The sequence below is a fragment of the Heptranchias perlo genome, chromosome 1 (genome assembly GCF_035084215.1).
Source record: "Heptranchias perlo isolate sHepPer1 chromosome 1, sHepPer1.hap1, whole genome shotgun sequence".
In the NCBI taxonomy this organism is placed as follows: Eukaryota; Metazoa; Chordata; class Chondrichthyes; order Hexanchiformes; family Hexanchidae; genus Heptranchias; species Heptranchias perlo.
In genome coordinates this window covers 74,211,439-74,231,015 of record NC_090325.1, presented here as the reverse complement: position 1 = coordinate 74,231,015, position 19,577 = coordinate 74,211,439, and the positions used below count along the sequence as shown (strand labels likewise).

The 19,577-nt window shown below is 38.2% G+C and overlaps 1 protein-coding gene across 4 annotated transcripts in view; it reads left to right on the top strand.

Moving 5' to 3' along the window:
• The window catches only part of fat1a (FAT atypical cadherin 1a), a 177,771-nt gene extending 158,448 nt beyond the window's left edge, over positions 1 to 19,323 (top strand). Inside the window, exons 17-28 of one of the 4 annotated variants that reach the window (XM_067986817.1) lie at positions 445 to 642; positions 3,057 to 3,858; positions 4,430 to 4,561; positions 4,729 to 4,886; positions 5,539 to 6,001; positions 8,443 to 8,596; positions 9,848 to 9,958; positions 10,055 to 10,683; positions 11,809 to 11,946; positions 15,492 to 15,551; positions 17,171 to 17,206; positions 17,776 to 19,323. In XM_067986817.1, the coding sequence (XP_067842918.1) occupies positions 445 to 642; positions 3,057 to 3,858; positions 4,430 to 4,561; positions 4,729 to 4,886; positions 5,539 to 6,001; positions 8,443 to 8,596; positions 9,848 to 9,958; positions 10,055 to 10,683; positions 11,809 to 11,946; positions 15,492 to 15,551; positions 17,171 to 17,206; positions 17,776 to 18,404 (3,510 nt within the window). In that variant the 3' untranslated portion in view covers positions 18,405 to 19,323. The remainder of the gene's footprint in view (positions 1 to 444; positions 643 to 3,056; positions 3,859 to 4,429; positions 4,562 to 4,728; positions 4,887 to 5,538; positions 6,002 to 8,442; positions 8,597 to 9,847; positions 9,959 to 10,054; positions 10,684 to 11,808; positions 11,947 to 15,491; positions 15,552 to 17,170; positions 17,207 to 17,775) is intronic. The other 3 variants (XM_067986807.1, XM_067986800.1, XM_067986812.1) reach the window with 3 other exon arrangements.
• The last annotated feature ends 254 nt before the right edge of the window (positions 19,324 to 19,577 follow it).

The window sequence follows — 19,577 nt, the reverse complement described above, 5'->3', positions numbered from 1 at the left end:
TCTGTAAATCCCTTAATGGTCTCACCCCACCCTATCTCCGCAATGTCCTCCAGCCCCTCCCAAGCACAGCATTGCCCTGACTCTGGCCTTCGGTGTATCCATCCTTCCTTCAACCCATCATTGGTGGCAGAACCATCAGCTATCTTGAAAAATCTCCTCCAGACCATTGACTAAGCTTTAGGTCACCCATCCAAAACTCTCCTTTCCTCTCTGTGTCTATTTTCCTTACTTCTATTTGTGAAGCACCTTGGGATGTTTCTTTATGTTAAGCACTTATATAAAAGCAAGTTGTTGTTGGCCCTGGAATCAGTTTACCTGCTCTGTGAGGAGACTTAGGTTACCTAGTTTCATGCAAAATAAACAAACTAAATAACTAAGAAATTTGTTGATATAGAGAAAGGTTACTCACTGCCTTCTTGAATATAAATTATATCCATTTTGTAGGAAAACAAGTCTGTTGGATCCAGCGTGCTACAGCTCCAAGTGATAGACAGGGATTCCTCACACAATGGCCCTCCATTCACTTTTACAATCATTAATGGAAATGAAGAGAACGAATTTCAGATAAATCCACAAGGTCTGCTCATATCGTCATCCCACCTCAACCACAAGGTCAAAGATATGCATCTACTGCAAGTACAGGTAAAAGCAATATCTAATCTTGTGTTTTACTATGGGCCCAAATTGTTCAGTTTAGTGACCAGATACCTATGATATATTGTGCATTGCATAAGTTTTTTTTTTGCATGAAATAGAGTGGATTTGATGTCAACATAGGGGTAAATTTTACAAGTTGGTGCTCCTGGCGCACAGTTTCACATGAAGGGGTTACATATCAGGAATTCGGGTACAATGGTCAGGGTGCCCAATTGGTAGCTTATATGATTTTTGGCAATGGAAAGGACAATCAAGCAGGGTTCTCCCCCCATTATTGCTAACCAGTGACCCCAGCTGGAAAGTGCAGGCACATTGGGCTATACCTCCTGTCCATTTCACTCCCCCATGACAAAATAGCCTCCAAGTACTCACTTTGTAGCCTCACACAGGATGAATTTGCCACTTGAACAGGTATTTGAGGGTGCCCACCACTCATGGAACTTTGGAACCGTACTGCAGCAGGAGTCACCGCCATCAGAAGAGGAGAGAAGATACATTGCCCAAAAATAAAAGGGTTGTCCATGTTAGGATGAGGTTTGAGGAAAGCTTCACATTATGAAAAGCACTATCGACTTGTCCTTGCCAGAAGCAGAAAAAATTGAAATGAGCATTGTTTGAATTTTTGGCTTCAGGCAGCCTGAGCACATTCTAGATAATTAATATAATTGGTAGTCCAGTATGGTGCTGCATAATGGAACAGTTCGAATTAATGATGTTAAATCCCAAAATGCCATAATTTACCCACACTGCATCGTCTTAGTGCTTTGCAATGCTTTATAAGTAAAGTAGGAATAATGATTCAGTACCAATATTTAACAATCTTATCTGCAGGGCCTGATTGACTAGAGGTTCAAAGAAAACAAAAAGTTTAAAATGAAAAGGAACTTTTTTTTAATAAGGATAAGTAGAAGAAATGATGTTTGTGATTTTCAACTGCTGGCCGCCCTGTTTGAGGTGTATGGCAGTTGAAAATGGCAGGAAAGTAGCGGCCTCCCCATGGACGCCCAGGGCCTATCTGATACATTTTTCAGGGAGGCCTGTGAATGGGCGCCCAGCACTCTTGCCTGAAACAGATGAGAGGCTGCTTAGATATCCAAACCGGGATCCTAGCCAGTTGTAGGACCCCATTTGCAAATGTCAAGTACAAATGAATGGAGTGAGCACAGCGCACACTCTGCCCATTAGTACCATGTAGTGAGTGGGCTAACCAGTGTCCTTGAAGAGCCGCTGTTAGCTATTCCAAAAATGGCCTGGAACGTTTCTGGGGGCAATTTATGTGGGGCCAGGAGCAGGAATGCTCCTCCTTGTTCCACACAAATACTACGGCCCATTGCCGGTGGCTGGGTAGGGTCCTCCTCCCCCCAGTGTGCCTTTTCCACCCCATCTCCCCTTTACTGCCGACTTCTGGCTCAGCTTGCTCATGGAAATGCTGGATTTTCGTCCCCCGGGTTTCGCAAATTGCCCGCAAGATATCATTGAGTGTTCGGCAGCACATCTAATCAAGTTTGAACCTGAAAATGGTTCGGGCTTGCCATGGAATCTGTCAGGTGAGCATAGGAGGTGCACTACCAATGTTGCGCCTGTTTTGGGCAAAAGTTTAAAATTGCCCCCAATATGTATGAAATCCAAGTAAATCCTGGATAGAGATTTTTTTTTCTTTAGGTTCCTTGACAATTGTAGCTACAGTTATTCCTATGGGAACCCTATGTTCTTCCCATTTTGGAGAAGCTGACACATGTGAATGATATAGGTTCAGAGGCTTTCCTTGCAGCTTGCCCTCTCTGTGTTTGTGGCAATGGGATTGTTGTACTCATGGCCTGTTTACAGGCTTCTTTTGTGAAGCTAAAACAGAAAATGTTCTGTGATCATTCTGTAAACAGGCTGTAAACATATCTATCCCATTGCCATCAATAATTTGAAGCAGATGGGGCTCACGGGAATCTTTGTGTGCTGTCACTCAAGCAGGTCTGCTTCTCTGAAATCGATGAATGCGGGGCTTTTCCACAGAGTCTGTAGCTATGACTATTGAAGCAAAATAGAGGAGATAAACTAAGTCCAAGATTTATGCAATGTGAGTATACAGCATCCTTGTAGTCCCCTTACACCTTTAGGAAGAAAGCTATTCAATTACTCTTCCAGGGGAAAAAAGTGAAACTTTACAACAATAAATACCTTTTTAGGCTGCATTGTTTCTAAAGGATTTTGAAGCTGGATACTGAAATGCTGTGCTTCAAGAAAGTCATTTTGAACCCACGTTCTGCATTCTCTGAACTGTAGTTATGTGAAATATATAATGAATATGTAGTGATTTGCATGTATTTCACATGAATTGCAAATAAGTGTAGTTTTGATAAAAGATAGGCAGAATATAAGTTAAGTCTCCTCTTTTTATTTTTAAGGTAACTGATAGTGGACGCCCTCCATTAACCTCATCAACGTTCATAGGGCTTAAAATTATTGAAGAAAGTATTTATCCTCCAGCTATTCTTCCCCTGGAAATCCACATAACTACTATTGGAGATGAGTATGGAGGTGGTGTTATTGGGAAGATTCATGCAACAGATCAGGACATTTATGACACTCTCACATATAGTCTTGCATCAAACATGGGAAACTCATTTGCCGTTTCCAGCACTGATGGCAAAATGATCGCACATAAGCTTTTGGATGTCGGACAGTATGTTCTGAATGTCACCGTTACTGATGGTCGGTTCACAACAGCTGCTGATGTATCTGTACATGTTAAACAAGTAACTGAAAATCAGGTCAACCAGTCTATTGCCATTCAGTTTGCAAACATTACACCTGAAGAGTTTATAGGAGACTATTGGCGGAACTTCCAAAGAGCATTGCATAACATTCTTGGCGTTAGAAGGCACGATATTCATGTGATTAGTCTGCAACCTTCTGAACCACCTTCAAATTTGGATGTGCTCCTTACGGTTGATAAAGCAAGCAATTCTTTCCATCTGCCTGAAGTCCTTTTTCACAAGCTGAATACCTCAGTGGCAGACATTGAGGAAATGATGGGCGTCCGAATACTGAAAGTCATTCACAAACTTTGTGCTGGCCTAGACTGCCCTATGAAATATTGTGAAGAGAAGATTACTGTAGACAGAAATGCCATGTCAACGCACAGCACTGCTAGGCTAAGTTTTGTAACTCCGCGCCACCACAGAACAGCTGTCTGTCTTTGTAAAGGTAGGGAAGCATATTATAAAATCATTCTACACTATAACTATAAAAATGTGTGAAAAGGCCAATGATATAGTACAGAAATGCTTGTCTACTGATTTATGTTTGGCAAGAATCTTAAATGTGTTAAATATAATATTACTTGTAATATAATCTTTTTTTGTAAAACTGTCATTTAGCGCTATTCTGAAAAAGTTGTTTGGCAAGACAGAGGTAATTTTATATCCTACATTATAGTATACCTGATGCAGCTTTATAAAAAGGTTCTGTCATGTTACTTGAGTAGCTCACAAGCTAGCAGAATAATTGTGTGTAAAGGGAAAAGTTACCAATTTTTTTTACACTTATCACTATTGTTTGAACTTTCTCTAATTGTTTTAGAATCATAGAAGTTACAACATGGAAACAGGCCCTTCGGCCCAACATGTCCATGTCGCCCAGTTTATACCACTAAGCTAGTCCCAATTGCCTGCACTTGGCCCATATGATGAATATATTAAATTTAAGGTAGATATTGAAATGTTGATGTGTCAGCACTTTGTATTTTAAATAGAATTTATATTTTTATTGCTTCCAGGCAACAAATGTCCTATAGTACATAAACTCTGTGAAGGTAATCCTTGTTCTGCTGATACTGAATGTGTACCTGATGCAAAGGAAGAAAGATATACCTGTTTATGTAATAATGCCAAACATGGCCAATGCTCTGGTAAGGATTTTCCATATAACCTAACTTTAAACTTAAAAACTAGGTTCATTCATCATGACACATGTATTGATAATGAAAGCTTTCATTTCAGTGTTTGCCATACTTATTTGATGGCTTTCATTTTAGTAGCTGGGACTGCGTTTCACATCCTTGGTTTGCATTTTCAGGTGGTGCTTCTCTGTCATTCAATGGTAATAGTTACGTGAAATATCGACTCATGGAGAATGAAAACAAAGAAGAAATGAAACTCTCTCTGCGCTTACGGACTTATCATCCGCATGCAGTTGTCATGTATGCTAGAGGAACAGACTACAGCATTCTAGAGGTTTGTGCTTCTCAAATGATATGGGGCAGAAATTACTCTTATTTTTATGATTTGATTAATGCACTTGTAAAATTCCAATGTGTGCTATTTTAACAATTGTTAACCAGTTTATTTTAAATAGGTTAATGATTTTGTTCAAATCACACACAAGAATTTTATATGACCATCTTAACGAAAAAGAAAATTAAATATCACGAAGTAATTTCTGCTCCATGAGAGAAACTTGAGCAGTTCATGTTCATAAATTGAACATTTATATTGCATTACTGGAAGGCACAGGTATTTGTTACTATTCTTTAGAAAAATTTGATACAACAAATATACAAACTTCTCAAATTTAATCAGGAGAACCCACATTCTATTATGCAGTTGGATTAATGGAATATGATGTGTAAAATACTTTGGGTCAATAAGGTTCAAACTATCTTCACACTTATGACAGTTAGTTGCAGTTAGATTGTTCAGACTTTTTAAATAAATAAAAGCCATTCTACATGTTAAGATCTTGGACTCAAGAATTATTTGGATTAGTGGAAGTTTGTATGTACCTAAAGTATATTATCAGCTCATCTAAATGCAATGCAATTATTCAGCTTTATGTAACAAGTAAAAATAGATGATTTAATTTAATGCTCACACTGCTATTTTGCAGATTAACAATGGAAGACTGCAGTACAAATTTGACTGTGGCAGTGGTCCAGGGACTGTGTCTGTACAGAGCATTCAAGTTAGTGATGGTGAATGGCATTCTGTTTCATTGGAGGTTGATGGCAATTATGCAAGACTGGTTCTAGATAGGGTCCACACAGCAGCTGGCACAGCTCCAGGCACCCTGAGAACACTTAACTTGGACAATTTTTTGTACTTCGGTGGTCATATCCGACAGCAACGCTCAAAGCATGGTAGAAGCCCACAGGTCAGTAATGGCTTTAGAGGGTGTCTGGAGTCTGTTATGCTAAATGGGCAAGAGCTACCTTTGAACAGTAAGCCACGCGTCTATGCAGTCATGGAGGAATCTGTTGAAATGTCTCCTGGATGTTCTCTACTGCTTGCAGAAGGCTGCTTGAGCAGTCCATGCCTGAATGGTGGCACATGCTCTTCATTACCCAATGGAGGTGAGTCGAACGTTTACAAGTATAAAAATAGTTATGATGGTCAGTGAGATGCAGAATGCTTTAAATGTGATACTTAGCAGTTTAGGAACATAGGAACAGGAGTAGGCCATTCAGCCCCTCGTGCTTGCTCCACCATTTGATAAGATCATGGCTGATCTGTGATCTAGCTCCATATACCTGCCTTTGGCCCATATCCCTTAATACCTTTGGTTGCCAAAAAGCTATCTATCTCAGATTTAAATTTAGCAATTGAGCTAGTATCAATTGCCGTTTGCGGAACAGAGTTCCAAACTTCTACCACCTGTGTGTAGAAATGTTTTCTAATCTCGCTCCTGAAAGGTCTGACTCTAATTTTTAGACTGTGCCCCCACTCCTAGAATCCCCAACCAGCGGAAATAGTTTCTCTCTATCCACCCTATCCGTTCCCCTTAATATCTTATAAACTTTGATTAGATCACCCCTTAACCTTCAAAACTCCAGAGAATACAACCCCAATTTGTGTAATCTCTCCTCATAACTTAACCCTTGAAGTCCGGGTATCATTCTAGTAAACCTATGCTGCACTCCCTCCAAGGCCAATATGTCCTTCCGAAGGTGCAGTGCCCAGAACTGCTCACAGTACTCTAGGTGTGGTCTAACCAGGGTTTTGTATAGCTGCAGCATAACTTCTGCCCCCTTGTACTCCAGTCCTCTCGATATAAAGGCCAGCATTCCATTAGCCTTATTGATGATTTTCTGCACCTGTTCATGACACTTCAATGACCTATGTACCTGAATCCCTAAGTCGCTTTGGACATCCACTGTTTTTAACTTTTTACCATTTAGAAAGTACCCTGTTCTATCCTTTCTTGATCCAAAGTGGATGACCTCACATTTGTCTACATTGAATTCCATTTGCCACAGTTTTGCCTCTTCACCTAATTTATCAATATCGCTTTGTAATTTTATGTTTTCGTCTACACTGCTTACAATGCCACCAATCTTTGTGTCATCGGCAGTTTCTTTAATGTATGTGAATATATTGCAATCATAACCAGTTTACAATTGGTGGTTGTTTGCTGTAGTTAATGATGGTTAATTGACAACTTGTTAATTTTAAACCTGTGTCCTCGAATTCAGTGCTCCCAATCCAAATCAAAAAGCTTGCTTATAAATACATTATCTATGTCTCTCAGCACTTTAAAGACCTGGATCTTGGTTTTATGTTTAGTGTAGATGTTGGGCCATTGGGACTTGCAAATATTGCAATTGATTGTCATTTATTTTGCAACCTTGGAAGTATTGACTTCTTACAGAATGAGTTATCAGTAGCAGTCTGTGAGGCTGATTTCCCCACAAAGATTCTTGACTATTAACAATACTTTTGCATTTATTAAGCAGTGTCTGATTATTCCAAAGTCATCTTAGAATCATTTTAGGCTTTTTTATTTTTATCATTTATGTCATCTTCTACAGTCAGAATGTATAAAAGGGTCAGCTGATATACTAAAGATCACTGGTATGTGACAGTGGCTTTAGATCTGATTTTAAGCCGCTGGTTTTATGACACTAATTAAATAGTCACAGAACAGAAATCCATTTCATCATGAATAAACCAATTTTACATTCTGCACACCTAATAAAATATGCCAATCTATTCAAAACATCACATAGAAAAAAACAACGATGCTCCTTTCAGACTTTGATACAAGGTATTAAAATTTAAATATGAAGACGTTTTTAATATTGTAAAAGTTAATGTTGTCAACAATACCATAGTGCACAATGTCACAATAAGAAAATAAGGAACTTCAACTAATAATCTCTATGAAAGCATTTAATGCAGCAATACCCCAGAATTCTGGATGTTACTCTGCATTAAATAGATCTGGGGACAGTAATGAGCTTGACCTGCGACCTCTGTTTATTTAGAGCACAATATTGGTTTATTGCCTCATAACATTCTGAATTTTAAGGTATATTGTTTCATTGATGACAGTTACTTACAAATTAGTACTGTGCATTCATATGGTTTTCAGTGGGCGAAAGGTTAACAAATTAAATTTTATCTGAGGTGATTGATAGATGACTTCAATATTCACATTGGTCATTGGTCTCTACTTTTGATATGCATCCTGGCTATTCTCACCTTATTTGCTGGATAGTGGGCTTGTTAGAAAATCCAGCTGCTACTCAAAGTCATAATAAGCAACATTGAATATTTAGGTAGGTTGAGAAGAGCATTCTGATGTATTGGAAGGCCAGATTTTTAGGTGGTAGGGGAGAACATTTGTATTGGCAACTATCTCAATATGTTTGTTGATTTAAAAAATATATATTATTTTGATAGCTGAGAATACTGTGTTTCTTACTGCCGTTTTGGTATTGGTAGTATTGGTATATTTAATAATTCCTTAATTGTCTTTATTCACCCCATTTTACATGAACTTTTATTTTTACAGGTTACTTTTGTAAATGTACATCTTTGTTTATGGGCATTCATTGTGAGCTTGGTGTCAGCCCTTGTGCCTCTAACCCTTGTTTATATGGTGGAACTTGCATTCCGGTGAATGATGATTATATTTGCCAATGCAGAGGACAGTATACAGGACAAAGGTTAGTTTTTCTGTCATATCCTCGACAAAATTTTATTTGAAATTGTAAATTCGACAAAGTATCTTGTTAAACTGAAAATGTATAAGCTGGTGCCATCTTTTCCTGAATAACATTATTATGTTATTCAGCTTAAAATATATTGGTGAGATTGAAAGCACATGTGTACATTTGGGAGGCACTTATCTGAATTTTAAACTGTGACTCTATTAGTTTGAAGAAGGTACAGTGATAACAGAATTTTAGGGATGGTTCAGGTACAGTAAGGCCTGAAGTTGATCTTGAATTAAACAGCTAACATTCACATATTACTGATCTTTACAATATGTGTAGTCTAAATGTATCTTATTCACAGTGAAGCTGTTCTCTGCACCTGTTTTTTAAATCCAGGTTATATTATCAAACAATTGGGTTTTTTTTTTGCATCTTTGCCCTTTTCAACATACTGGCAGTAAACCTGTGGCCCTATTGAAAAGCTAAACTTGAGCTTTTAATCATTACTGCAAGAAATCTTTTCAGCCAGTGGGAGACAAATGTAACTATGGTGCTTATTCTTGCTGGTGAAAGGAATTATTTAACCATCATTGATGAATTTGGACAAAAGCCAGCAAGATGGAAGGCAATTGATTAATAGTTATCCTTTATGCTTTGTTCATTTGAAACAGCAATTTTCCTAAGCGCACGCACCTTGGCACATTATACTAAGAACAATTTCCATTTGTGAATGTCATTTCATCATATGCTTTCAAATAAGGTGAATTTAATTTTGACCCCTATGCCTTTCAATGATGTGGGATGAATGTGCTAGCCATAATACACATTTAATATTTTAGCATTATGCTTAGGATTCACAGGGAAAGATTTCTTCTATGCATTATCTTTAGCAAAATCATGAATGCATCGTTCATAAATACGTTTACAATTTTTCTACAAGTAGTGCACAAAGGACACCTGTCCTTTTTTTGGTGGAACTGTGACTTCCTGATATTCACTAGACATTTCCATCCATGGGGGATAAAATTCAACTTTGGTGGAGGTGCAATCTTCAGTGGAAAGCAGAAGCAGGGCAGGGTGTATAACAGGCAGCTAACCCACCACCACCTTTTTTGAGCCCCCACTGAAGTTGAATTTTACTCCCGTGATCTTCTGTTTGGATTCAACCTCTCCACAAAACTGAAAAATAATTAACTGCCACATTGAGGTGCTTCCTGTGAATTACAGCATCTTTATAATTTAATCTGTATTGATTTTTAGGTGTCAGATGGGTCCATACTGCAAAGATAATCCTTGTAAAAATAATGGCAGATGTATCGATAGCCTTGATGGCCCTGTATGTGAGTGTGAACCAGGTTACCGTGGAGAGAGGTATGTACTTTCCATATCTGCACCATCAAATGGTCCTTTCAGTACTTTTTTTTTCCAAGGAATTCAACTTTTCATTTTATTTTAATTATTTCCTAGATGCTTGACTGATATTGATGAATGTCATGAAAGTCCATGTGTCAATGGAGGCAGGTGTGATAACACATACGGCTCCTTCAATTGCAACTGCAGCCATGGCTTTGTTGGAAAACTTTGTGACGATACTGTAGTTAATAAATATGTATCTACACCCTGGAATATTGGCCTAGAAGAAGTTATTGGAATTATAGTCTTCGTAGCAGCCATATTCATCCTTGTTTTAGTTTTTGTTGTCTTCCGCAAGAAGATTTGCAAAAAGAAGCATCATAATGACGCTGGTGAAAAACGCATTGGAGCTACTACGTCTTTCTTGCAGAAGAACTACTTTGATTCTGAAATTAGTAAAACAATCTATTCAGATATTCCACCACAGGTGCCTGTTCGTCCAATCTCTTATACTCCTAGTATTCCAAGCGATTCTAGAAACAACCTTGACCGAAATTCTTTTGAAGGATCTGCTATACCAGAGCATCCAGAGTTCAGCACCTTCAACCCAGACTCTATGCACGGTCACCGGAAAACCGTGGCTGTCTGCAGCGTTGCTCCAAACCTACCTCCTCCTCCTCCATCCAACTCTCCTTCGGACTGTGATTCCATACAAAAACCCAGTTGGGACTATGATTATGATGGTAAGTATTTTAATGTAATCATTATAAATCACACTATGTAATTTAGCCATTTTTTCCCCCTCTTACTCTTCCCCTGCACTCTTTCTGCTCACGATTCCTGGCCAAGACAAGCAGGTGACCTGCTACCATGCCTTTCTGCTCACAGCACTCTAATGATGCATTTATATTGTTGGTTTGCTACTGAAGACAGCTTTGCTACTGTTGGCAGCAAACAAGGAATGCAAACTGAATGGCACTACTAGCACCAGAAATTGTGCATCAACTAAATGAGTTAATTTCTGTGGGCAACGTAATAACAATGTAAAGTGAACTTAGCTTCTCTTCATAGATGGAGACAGCTGTATATATTGTGACAGAAACCCCACCCGCCATACAGACAGAGAAGTGAGTTTACATTAGCTTTCTTGTATGGACCTATCCCAGCCATCGCGCAAGCTTACATAGTCAAGAACAATGATTTAATAGCATAATTCATTGACTGCTGAAGAAAGTGCCCTACACTATAAATGAGCCAGTTTCTGCCCAAGACCGGGAATTGGTATTACGGAACTACTTGAAACAGTTCTCTAATATAAATATGCTATAACTGACTGCTAGCAAGAATCTGAGAAGAACCTGACTTAACCCATTTGCCAATGTAGTTTATCACCCCTCTTCTCTTTCCCCTGCATTATCAACATCCAATCAGTGACATTTGGAGCAAATCATGTGGGAAATTCTGGTATAAATCATATTTATCTGTTCTATTGGTACACGATGTGTTAGCACCCCACCACAGCCAGTTATTTTAAAAGGAACTTTATACCTTGCACTGACAATCAGTGTTGTTTTTGCCTATCAAATAACCAGAAAATTAGAAAACATTAGGTAGCCATTAGCAGCTTAAAACCTGACAAGGGTATTTCTGCTTTTGTGTGGTAGCACTTGTGTGAAGAATACTTACTGGCCCTACATACTATTTGAAATACAAATAGATACGTTTGACTTCTTCAATTTGTTTTTCTGAATGCATGCATTTTAAATCCACTCATGCAATATTTTTACATTGTTAGTTGCTGAAAGCATAAGTGCTTTTGCTTGTTATGAGATTTTTTAAAAATCTGATATCAATTTGTTCACTTATAGCTAAAGTGGTAGATCTCGATCCCTGTCTATCAAAGAAGCCTCTTGAGGACAGTGCTTGCCATCCTTTTAACACCCGTGGAAGCATCTCAGAAGTGCAGTCCCTTAGCTCGTTCCAGTCTGAATCATGTGATGACAATGGTAAGAATGTCAGACATCAAAATCTATATTGTCATGTACTGTTACTAGTTTCTGTTTTAGAGGACACCAAATTCTTATTGAAATTCAATGCATATCATTTATCAAAGCAATCATCTGAAGACAAAGTTCTACATTTCCCCACAATTAATAGCTGACATTTCATTGGCTGTTCCATTACTACTGACATTAAGTCTACTAATAATGAAAGTATTGCATACTGAAAAAAAATTATACTAATTAAGTGACTTCCAACTGCATCTTAATCTTTGGATGTCACTGTATTTCTGGAGAATATTTTACGGGTTGTTGTTAAATTTCACTTGGCTGCGGCTTTAGTCCCATCTGCGGCAGGTCTCCAATGAGTGGGAACAGGATTTAACAAGTATTCAGTTGCAAGTTCGATTATAACAGTAATGGAGGAAGTTCTTTAGAGAAATGGGATTCTCTGATATTGATTGATAGCTTCACAGTTGGTTATTGATTCCCAATGAAAGCAGGATTTTTTTTTAAAGAACTTGTAGAGTTATCTGATGAGATGTTATTTGACTCTTAAGAGTCGATATTCCTGACTGCTAATTTTAGCAAAAAAGTTGTCACAAATAAAACGTGATGTAAGGTAGCTATAAGGTGCTGATAAACTACATATTTAACACTTCTCTGTGGATTCTTACTCTTTTCTCTAAAAAATCTAATTAATGAATATTAACAAAAAGTTTGTTTGTTAGGGCTTTATTGAGGTTAATGAACTTGTCTACCATTTTACTCCAATTCAAACCTGGAGTTACTGTGCTTTATTGAAGGCAAAGATCTAAATGTGACAGAAGTTAATAGTACAAAGAAGCATATGGGGGGAGGAGATTTGGAACTCCCTAAATTAGCTCAAAAAGCCACCAATTGCTGGTACAAGCTTCACTAATTAGATTTGGGCTAAGCTGCAATATCCTTCCATGCTATGGTCACATGCTGCTTTTAATATTGGTTATGTTATTATATCACACCAGAAACCAATGTGTAATTTTGTAAAACATTGTTGCATGAAGAGACTGCTTCTTCAGTCTACAAGTCAGTCTTGAAATATCAAAATTGTGACGTCATAAAGCACGTGTACCAGATTCTGAATGCATTTGTTTGTAAATTGCAGGTTAGCTTCAAGAATATAATCTGATTCATCTGCATACCAGTGATCAAAAATAAACTCAATAATTTTGAGCCCATTCTGTACTTCCCCAAGTCCAGGGTGGTGAAATTGGTCTTTGGCAGTAACACATAACAGGCAATTGCGAATCAGCAGCCCATTTTGCACCCCACCTGATTTTTTTTAAGTTTAGCTGTCACCTTGCATTGCTCTGTTTTAAGAGGATTATAGTACGTTAATAAAGATGGCCTAAATTTCTGCAGGGTTCTCCTGATCTTCTGCCGTACGTTTTGCCATCTCTCTGGAGGTTTCACCAAGGACCCATGTGAAACTTCCAAGTAGGTAATCTTTCTCAACACGTTCAGCATGACTCCTATTTCAGCAGCTCAGAAATAAGGGGGAAGAAATTTATCTTGTCTGTTTTCAACCAAGAGGCCCAAGGCCAGCCCGAAATTAGGCCTCGGACTTCATTTACATTTTATGCATAAGCTGCTGGTGCCTGTCTGAGCCTTCACAGGCAACTCGCACAATACAAATGCAGAATGATGGGCCGCTTCCCTCACCAGCAGTGACCTGAAGGCAAGTCTCTGGAGGGAGGTTGGAGTGGATAATGGACGGGTGGGGTGAGGGGTGAGGGTTGCTGGGCCTGGCACTCCTGCTCCTCCTGGCTCCACCAGAAGGTTTCTTTTTAATTTAAATATTAAAAAAAAACTTACGTTTTGTTAGCAGCCGCAGGGGCAGGACAGCCTGGCACCTGCTCTGCTCATCGTAAACAAATTTTATAGAGGGGTCCTTCAGCAGGCATAGGCCCCTAATTAACGTTATAGACGGCCACTCTTTGTGTACTCCGTCTACCCATCTAAATCTGTACCCAAACCTACTGTAAATGAGCTAACCTCAGAAAATTGGGTACAAATAGCAGACTTCCATTTATGTCTGTCTAAAACACGCCACTAGCGATTCAGGTCTAAACTAGGCCAATAATGGTAAATCTGAGCATTGGAGTCTAAGGTGCATCAAACTTACTTTCTGAACTTGTATCACGATCCTAATTTCAGTCTAATATGACACAGACAAGCAAGGAATGTTTTTTCTTCTTCTCACTCCTGAGATATGTGTGTTTGTGGAACCTTTTTAATAGCTGAAAGTGCTTCCAGGTGTAAATGATAATAAAAGTACATGCAGATTTATTTTGGACGTGTGTGAAGTTTCCTGACAACGTATAAAAATGAATTTATATATTTCTCAGTCTAATCAATGTTATTGGTAAAGAATTTTCTTGGGTGCTCTCATCTGTTGTTTTCCAGTAGTTCTGTTATCTTTATCGAGGATCCCATTACAGCTTCTTTCATTACTGTGTAACGTTGCTGGCAAATATGAATTAATCAATCTTTCAGCAGGAAACTGGAAGTGTATTCCAAAGTAGATGAATAGTACATGTGGTAGTTTTCATTGTCCTGCTTGAATTCTGCAGCACATTATGATTAATGCAGTACATTAGACTGAAGCAATAAAAAACCTTTGTAAAGTAAGCAACGATCAACACGAAAGTCTGTTTCCAGTTATGTTCCTGAAAATGTCTACGTGGGGCTTTGTAGGTGAACTGCATAGCGATCTATACAGTATTAATTGCGTACAGCCACAGTGTCTCACAATTAAATTCACCAGCGTATAAGTAGAGGCTGAGATATCTTCTTTGCATTCGTTTTGAAGATATTTAGGTTTTCACAGTAAATATCTGTACCGCAGTTTTCTAACCTCTGTGATCCTTGCTCTTGGGTTCCTGCAACCACAAGAGCCAAATCCCAATGTTAAAGAGCAGCACAACTGCACAAACCACAGAGCTCACATAAATCTGCCCTAAGAAATCAATATTTTCAAACTAATGCTTACTTTAACAAACAGATGTCTTTAGCTTCTACCTATAATATTAGAAAATGTGTGTTACAGGGCACTGCAGCTTACTTGAATTAGCTGATAACGTGTTTCTGAGCCGATGGGGAGCAGTGCCTTTAAGACCGCAGTTGCGCTTGCTTCCATTTTCTGTGAAGTTTCTGAGAAGCCCACAGGGGCCATCATGAATGCACCATCCCCAATACATTTATGTGTAACAATACTAGCCAGCAAGTAACCAGCTATCCAGTAGTGACAGCAAGTTGAAAACTGATTACCAAATGCACATAACCTGAAATAGACTATCAGATATTTGCCATTTGATTAGAACATAATGAAACAATTTAACATATGAAATATTCTTGTTACTGGAAACACACTTTCGGCTGTATTTAAAAAAAAAGTTGTATTGTAAACAGCAGCCAAGCTAGGATAAAGATGATGTGAATGTCTTTTTGAAGTCTTTGTACTAATTGTAAATTTATTTCAATCTACTCCTTCCCAATCCCCCTACAAGCTTCCATAGTGACTGTAATACACCTTGTCAATGCAGTTGTTGACTCGGTGGAAAAAGAAGGTATACATTTTTTTACAAAGCTCAGTTATAAGTGTATTGTGGTTAATTGAACTTTGTTGTATGTTGTAAGTCTATAACACTGTTATGTTAATGCAGTGAGAGTGCTGTTTATCCATTTAGCGGTGGTTTGACTATCGACATCATTAATTTTGAAACCATACAGTATTTCTATTTCACTTTTCCAAAATAAGCCCTGAACATTGATACAAAAAGTGACATTTTTCCAAATCATACTCCAAACAACAGTGCTTTCAGATGATGACCAGATTTTTCCTGTATCCAACATATTTTTCTCTTCCTTCTTTCCCTGTGCAGAAATGTAAAGACAGTAAGAAATTGTGTGGGAACAATGAAACTGTTTCCATACTTTTAGTGGCTTCTCATCCATGCATGTTGAGGAGCATGTAGATCCGTTGCAGACACGCTGTTAAATTTATAACTTGACCTTGTTCTTTGCTTTCCTCCTGTTAGTTTTCTCTTTCCGATTCGTGTACCACATTGTAAAAATAAGCTACAGAGATTCTGAGAAAATATAAAATCTAATTGCTTACCAGCCATTTAAGGGCCCCGATATTTATAGGGAGAGAGCGGGGGAATACGTTTGTGGGGAAAAACCCGGAAATGCCGGCAACATGGAGATCCTGCCGAATTTAACCAGAATTCCACCAGAAACCAGGAAGAGCACTTCTAGAGGTCTGCTCTCTCCATGCAGACATCATCGGAAGAGGCTGGACTGGCAAGATGATGTAATCCGTTGGAACGCCTGTCAGTTCTGCCTCTGTAGACACCAGCACCAAGTATGCCTGCATGATGCAGACATACATAGTGTGCCAGGATCTGTTGTGGGCCCCACTTCTGCCAATGTGTGTGAAATGCCAATCGTCGCCAGGAATATTTAGTCTCTTGTGTTTAGCAGTGAATGTCCTGACTAGAACCACCATTGTTGGTTTCAGAAGTATGATGTTTCAGTGTTCAGCCTTGGCAATGTGCAGGAAGAGTACTGGGAAACAAAACTGAGATCAAAACATCTTGTTTCAGTGCCCAGCCTCAAAATATCAGGTAACAGCTCAAGTTAGGAGAATTGTTATTTCAAGATAAAATCACAACATTAAGTAATAAACCATGGGCTGTATTTTTGAATGGATACTTAAAGATTAAGTCATTGTGTGGCCTTTTCCTGGAGTACTTTGTAGTTTTGTGTATTAAAGTCATAGATATCTTCTATTAGCTTCTTTATGTATCTTCATGTCTGTAGTTACATTATAGATGTTACAGTTCTTATTTACTGGAATACTTCAAACTTCTTTATCTTTCACAGCAGTAATATTTTTCGTCATAGAATGCTAAAGTGAGAGAAAAGTCGTAGATTTATTTTGTCATTGGTGCACTAGGAAATTTTCACAGACATTTTCTAGTATGGTAAAAGGGTTTAAAAATATCACTTATTCTGGTAAACAGCACTTAACTGCTCTTTAAAACGTACGTATGTAGCAAGCGGGCATTTAAATTGTTTGTTGCAAGCAAGCACATGGAATGTTAGTATAGAGATTTCTTTAGTATCCTGATGCTTTAATATTTCATGTTTTCTTCCTCCCTTTCCTACTCTTTGCCATCTAAAGAAACTTTTGCGGGTCATGACCTCAAGAATCCAAGAGGTGACTTTTGTCTGCATGCCTTTATTCTCTCACTCACTTAAAGCTGCGCATCTTTCACTTTAACATTCACTGCACGTTAATCTGCATAGTTGCAAGAGAGTGAAATGTTAATCCATTATTCACATGTTCAATATCAGTCATTAATGTATGTGGTAGACAATATAGAAGATTTACCTTTTAAACCCTATCCCAGCAGTTTCTATTCAAGCACAGCAGCCAATTGCATTTGTAAACACACTTAATAGTAATGCAGGTTGAACTGCATTTGTAACCAGAATAACATTACCCGCTACTTAAATCTGTGTACATTGTGTATGGCTGTGTGCTGGCTGTCAGTTGACATGAATTTGTCCAGGTAAAAATGTATTTTGTCTCTGTCATATGTAATGGGGAACTATTGCCCACCCCAGTGGTGTCCTGTTGTACTGTGGAGACTTCAGTCAGCACTAACATTAATTACTACTTTTGTACAAATTGTTTTTTTTTGTGTTCTTGACTTTGATCAATATTAAAGGCCCAGTACAAAGTTGAAAATTCTAATTTTTCTCCCTTTCTTTTCTATGCAAAAGCATATCACTGGGACACATCTGATTGGATGCCAAATGTTCAACTACCTGGCATCCAGGAGTACCCACAGTATGAGGTGGTAGAACATCCAGCCCCACTTTATTCAGATCCTAATGCCATTGACACAGACTACTACCCTGGAGGGTACGACATTGAAAGTGATTTCCCGCCTCCTCCAGACGATTTCCCAATTCATGATGAACTTCCACCATTGCCCCCGGAATACAATGAGTTTGATTCCATACAGCCTCCACGGGACATGCCCACTGCTGGAAGTTTGAATTCAACATCGCAAAGTAGACAGCATTTTAACATGAATCAGTATCTACCCCATCACCACTATTCAGCGGACCTCTCAGAACCTCAGAATGCAGTCCCAGAAGGAAACGGTTACAGAGGGGCCTACCCACCCTACTCTTTAACATATAATGATGACTTTGAACCACCCAATGTGGACAACATGACTATGTCTGTGTACACATCCACTACCGCCTCTTGCTCTGATGTTTCAGCATGCTGTGAGATGGAAGAATCTGAAGTCATGATGAGTGACTATGAAAGTGGGGATGAAGGCCACTTTGATGACGTGACTATTCCACCACTGGATTCTCAACAACACACAGAAGTCTGACCGTTAACAAAAATTGAAGTGCCTGGGCTTTAACTGAACTGCACCATGCTACAGCTTCTATATTTGACATGTAATGTTGTTTTTGCATATCGGTTTGCAAGCGTTGTTGATGAGCTAATTCCAGCCTGGCTGCAGTGGATCATGCAGCATGTTTCTACACATCAGCAGTTTCTTTTTTCCTGAGCTACTGGAACTGGACTTAACAATTTTCATTTACATTAGCTGTGCCATTTCAGAACGTGGTTTTGTATCAGTATCAACATGCAAAGTATTGAAGGATTTTGATATTTGGCATTATAGTAACAAAACACCTTTTCATTGTGGTATTCTTGGTCTGTATTTATGTAGTTCTGATAATACAGAGATTAATTTTCTTAAAGATTTTTTTCCTGACCCGTTTTTTTTTGTAAATTTAATGTACAGTTCTGATTTAAATAGTTTAAACTAGGTTTTGTAGATATTATGTGGATTTGTTTCCAGAATTTTAGTGCTGTTCAAGTGTTAATCACTTGCATTGACATTGGCATACCCTGACAGTTATGTACAAACTAGTGATTGGAATTTTATTCTTAAGTTTATTATTTCCAGTGAATTTAAACATTTCATCATAAACATTTTACCAAATGTACCAAAATGCCAAGTTGGTATGAATGAGTAGGTTTATTTTGCTATGTTGTTTGGGTCTGATACATGAAAATGTCTTAACAGTGAGTGACTGCATTTTTTAATTGTAAATTGTGTGGATTTATTTTTCAGTAAAAGGGGACCTACAGAATTTTTAGAACCAAAACTTTGCATAACCTGACAATGACTTTCTAAAGTTCTCTATGTGGTGCAATGGTCCTGAAAATTTTTTTTAAATGAAACTTCCATTAGCATACACTTACTTTCGCATTGGTAATAAATTGTGGAAAATTAATTGCCTCTAGGTGTGTCTTTGTGAATTCAAATAGAGATGAACTTTGCTACAAACCAATTCAGAAATACATTAACAAAACAATTATTTAGATACTGTGGCCTTGAATTTCCACAAGGATTCTCCCGATCTCCTGCTGCAGCTTAGGCGGGAGATTTAGGTCCTTTTTTATATGTATTTTTTTAAAAGCCTTGCGTTTGGTGCACACCTCCTGTCTACAAATGTTATTTTCTGTAACTCTTTTCATGTTAGCACTT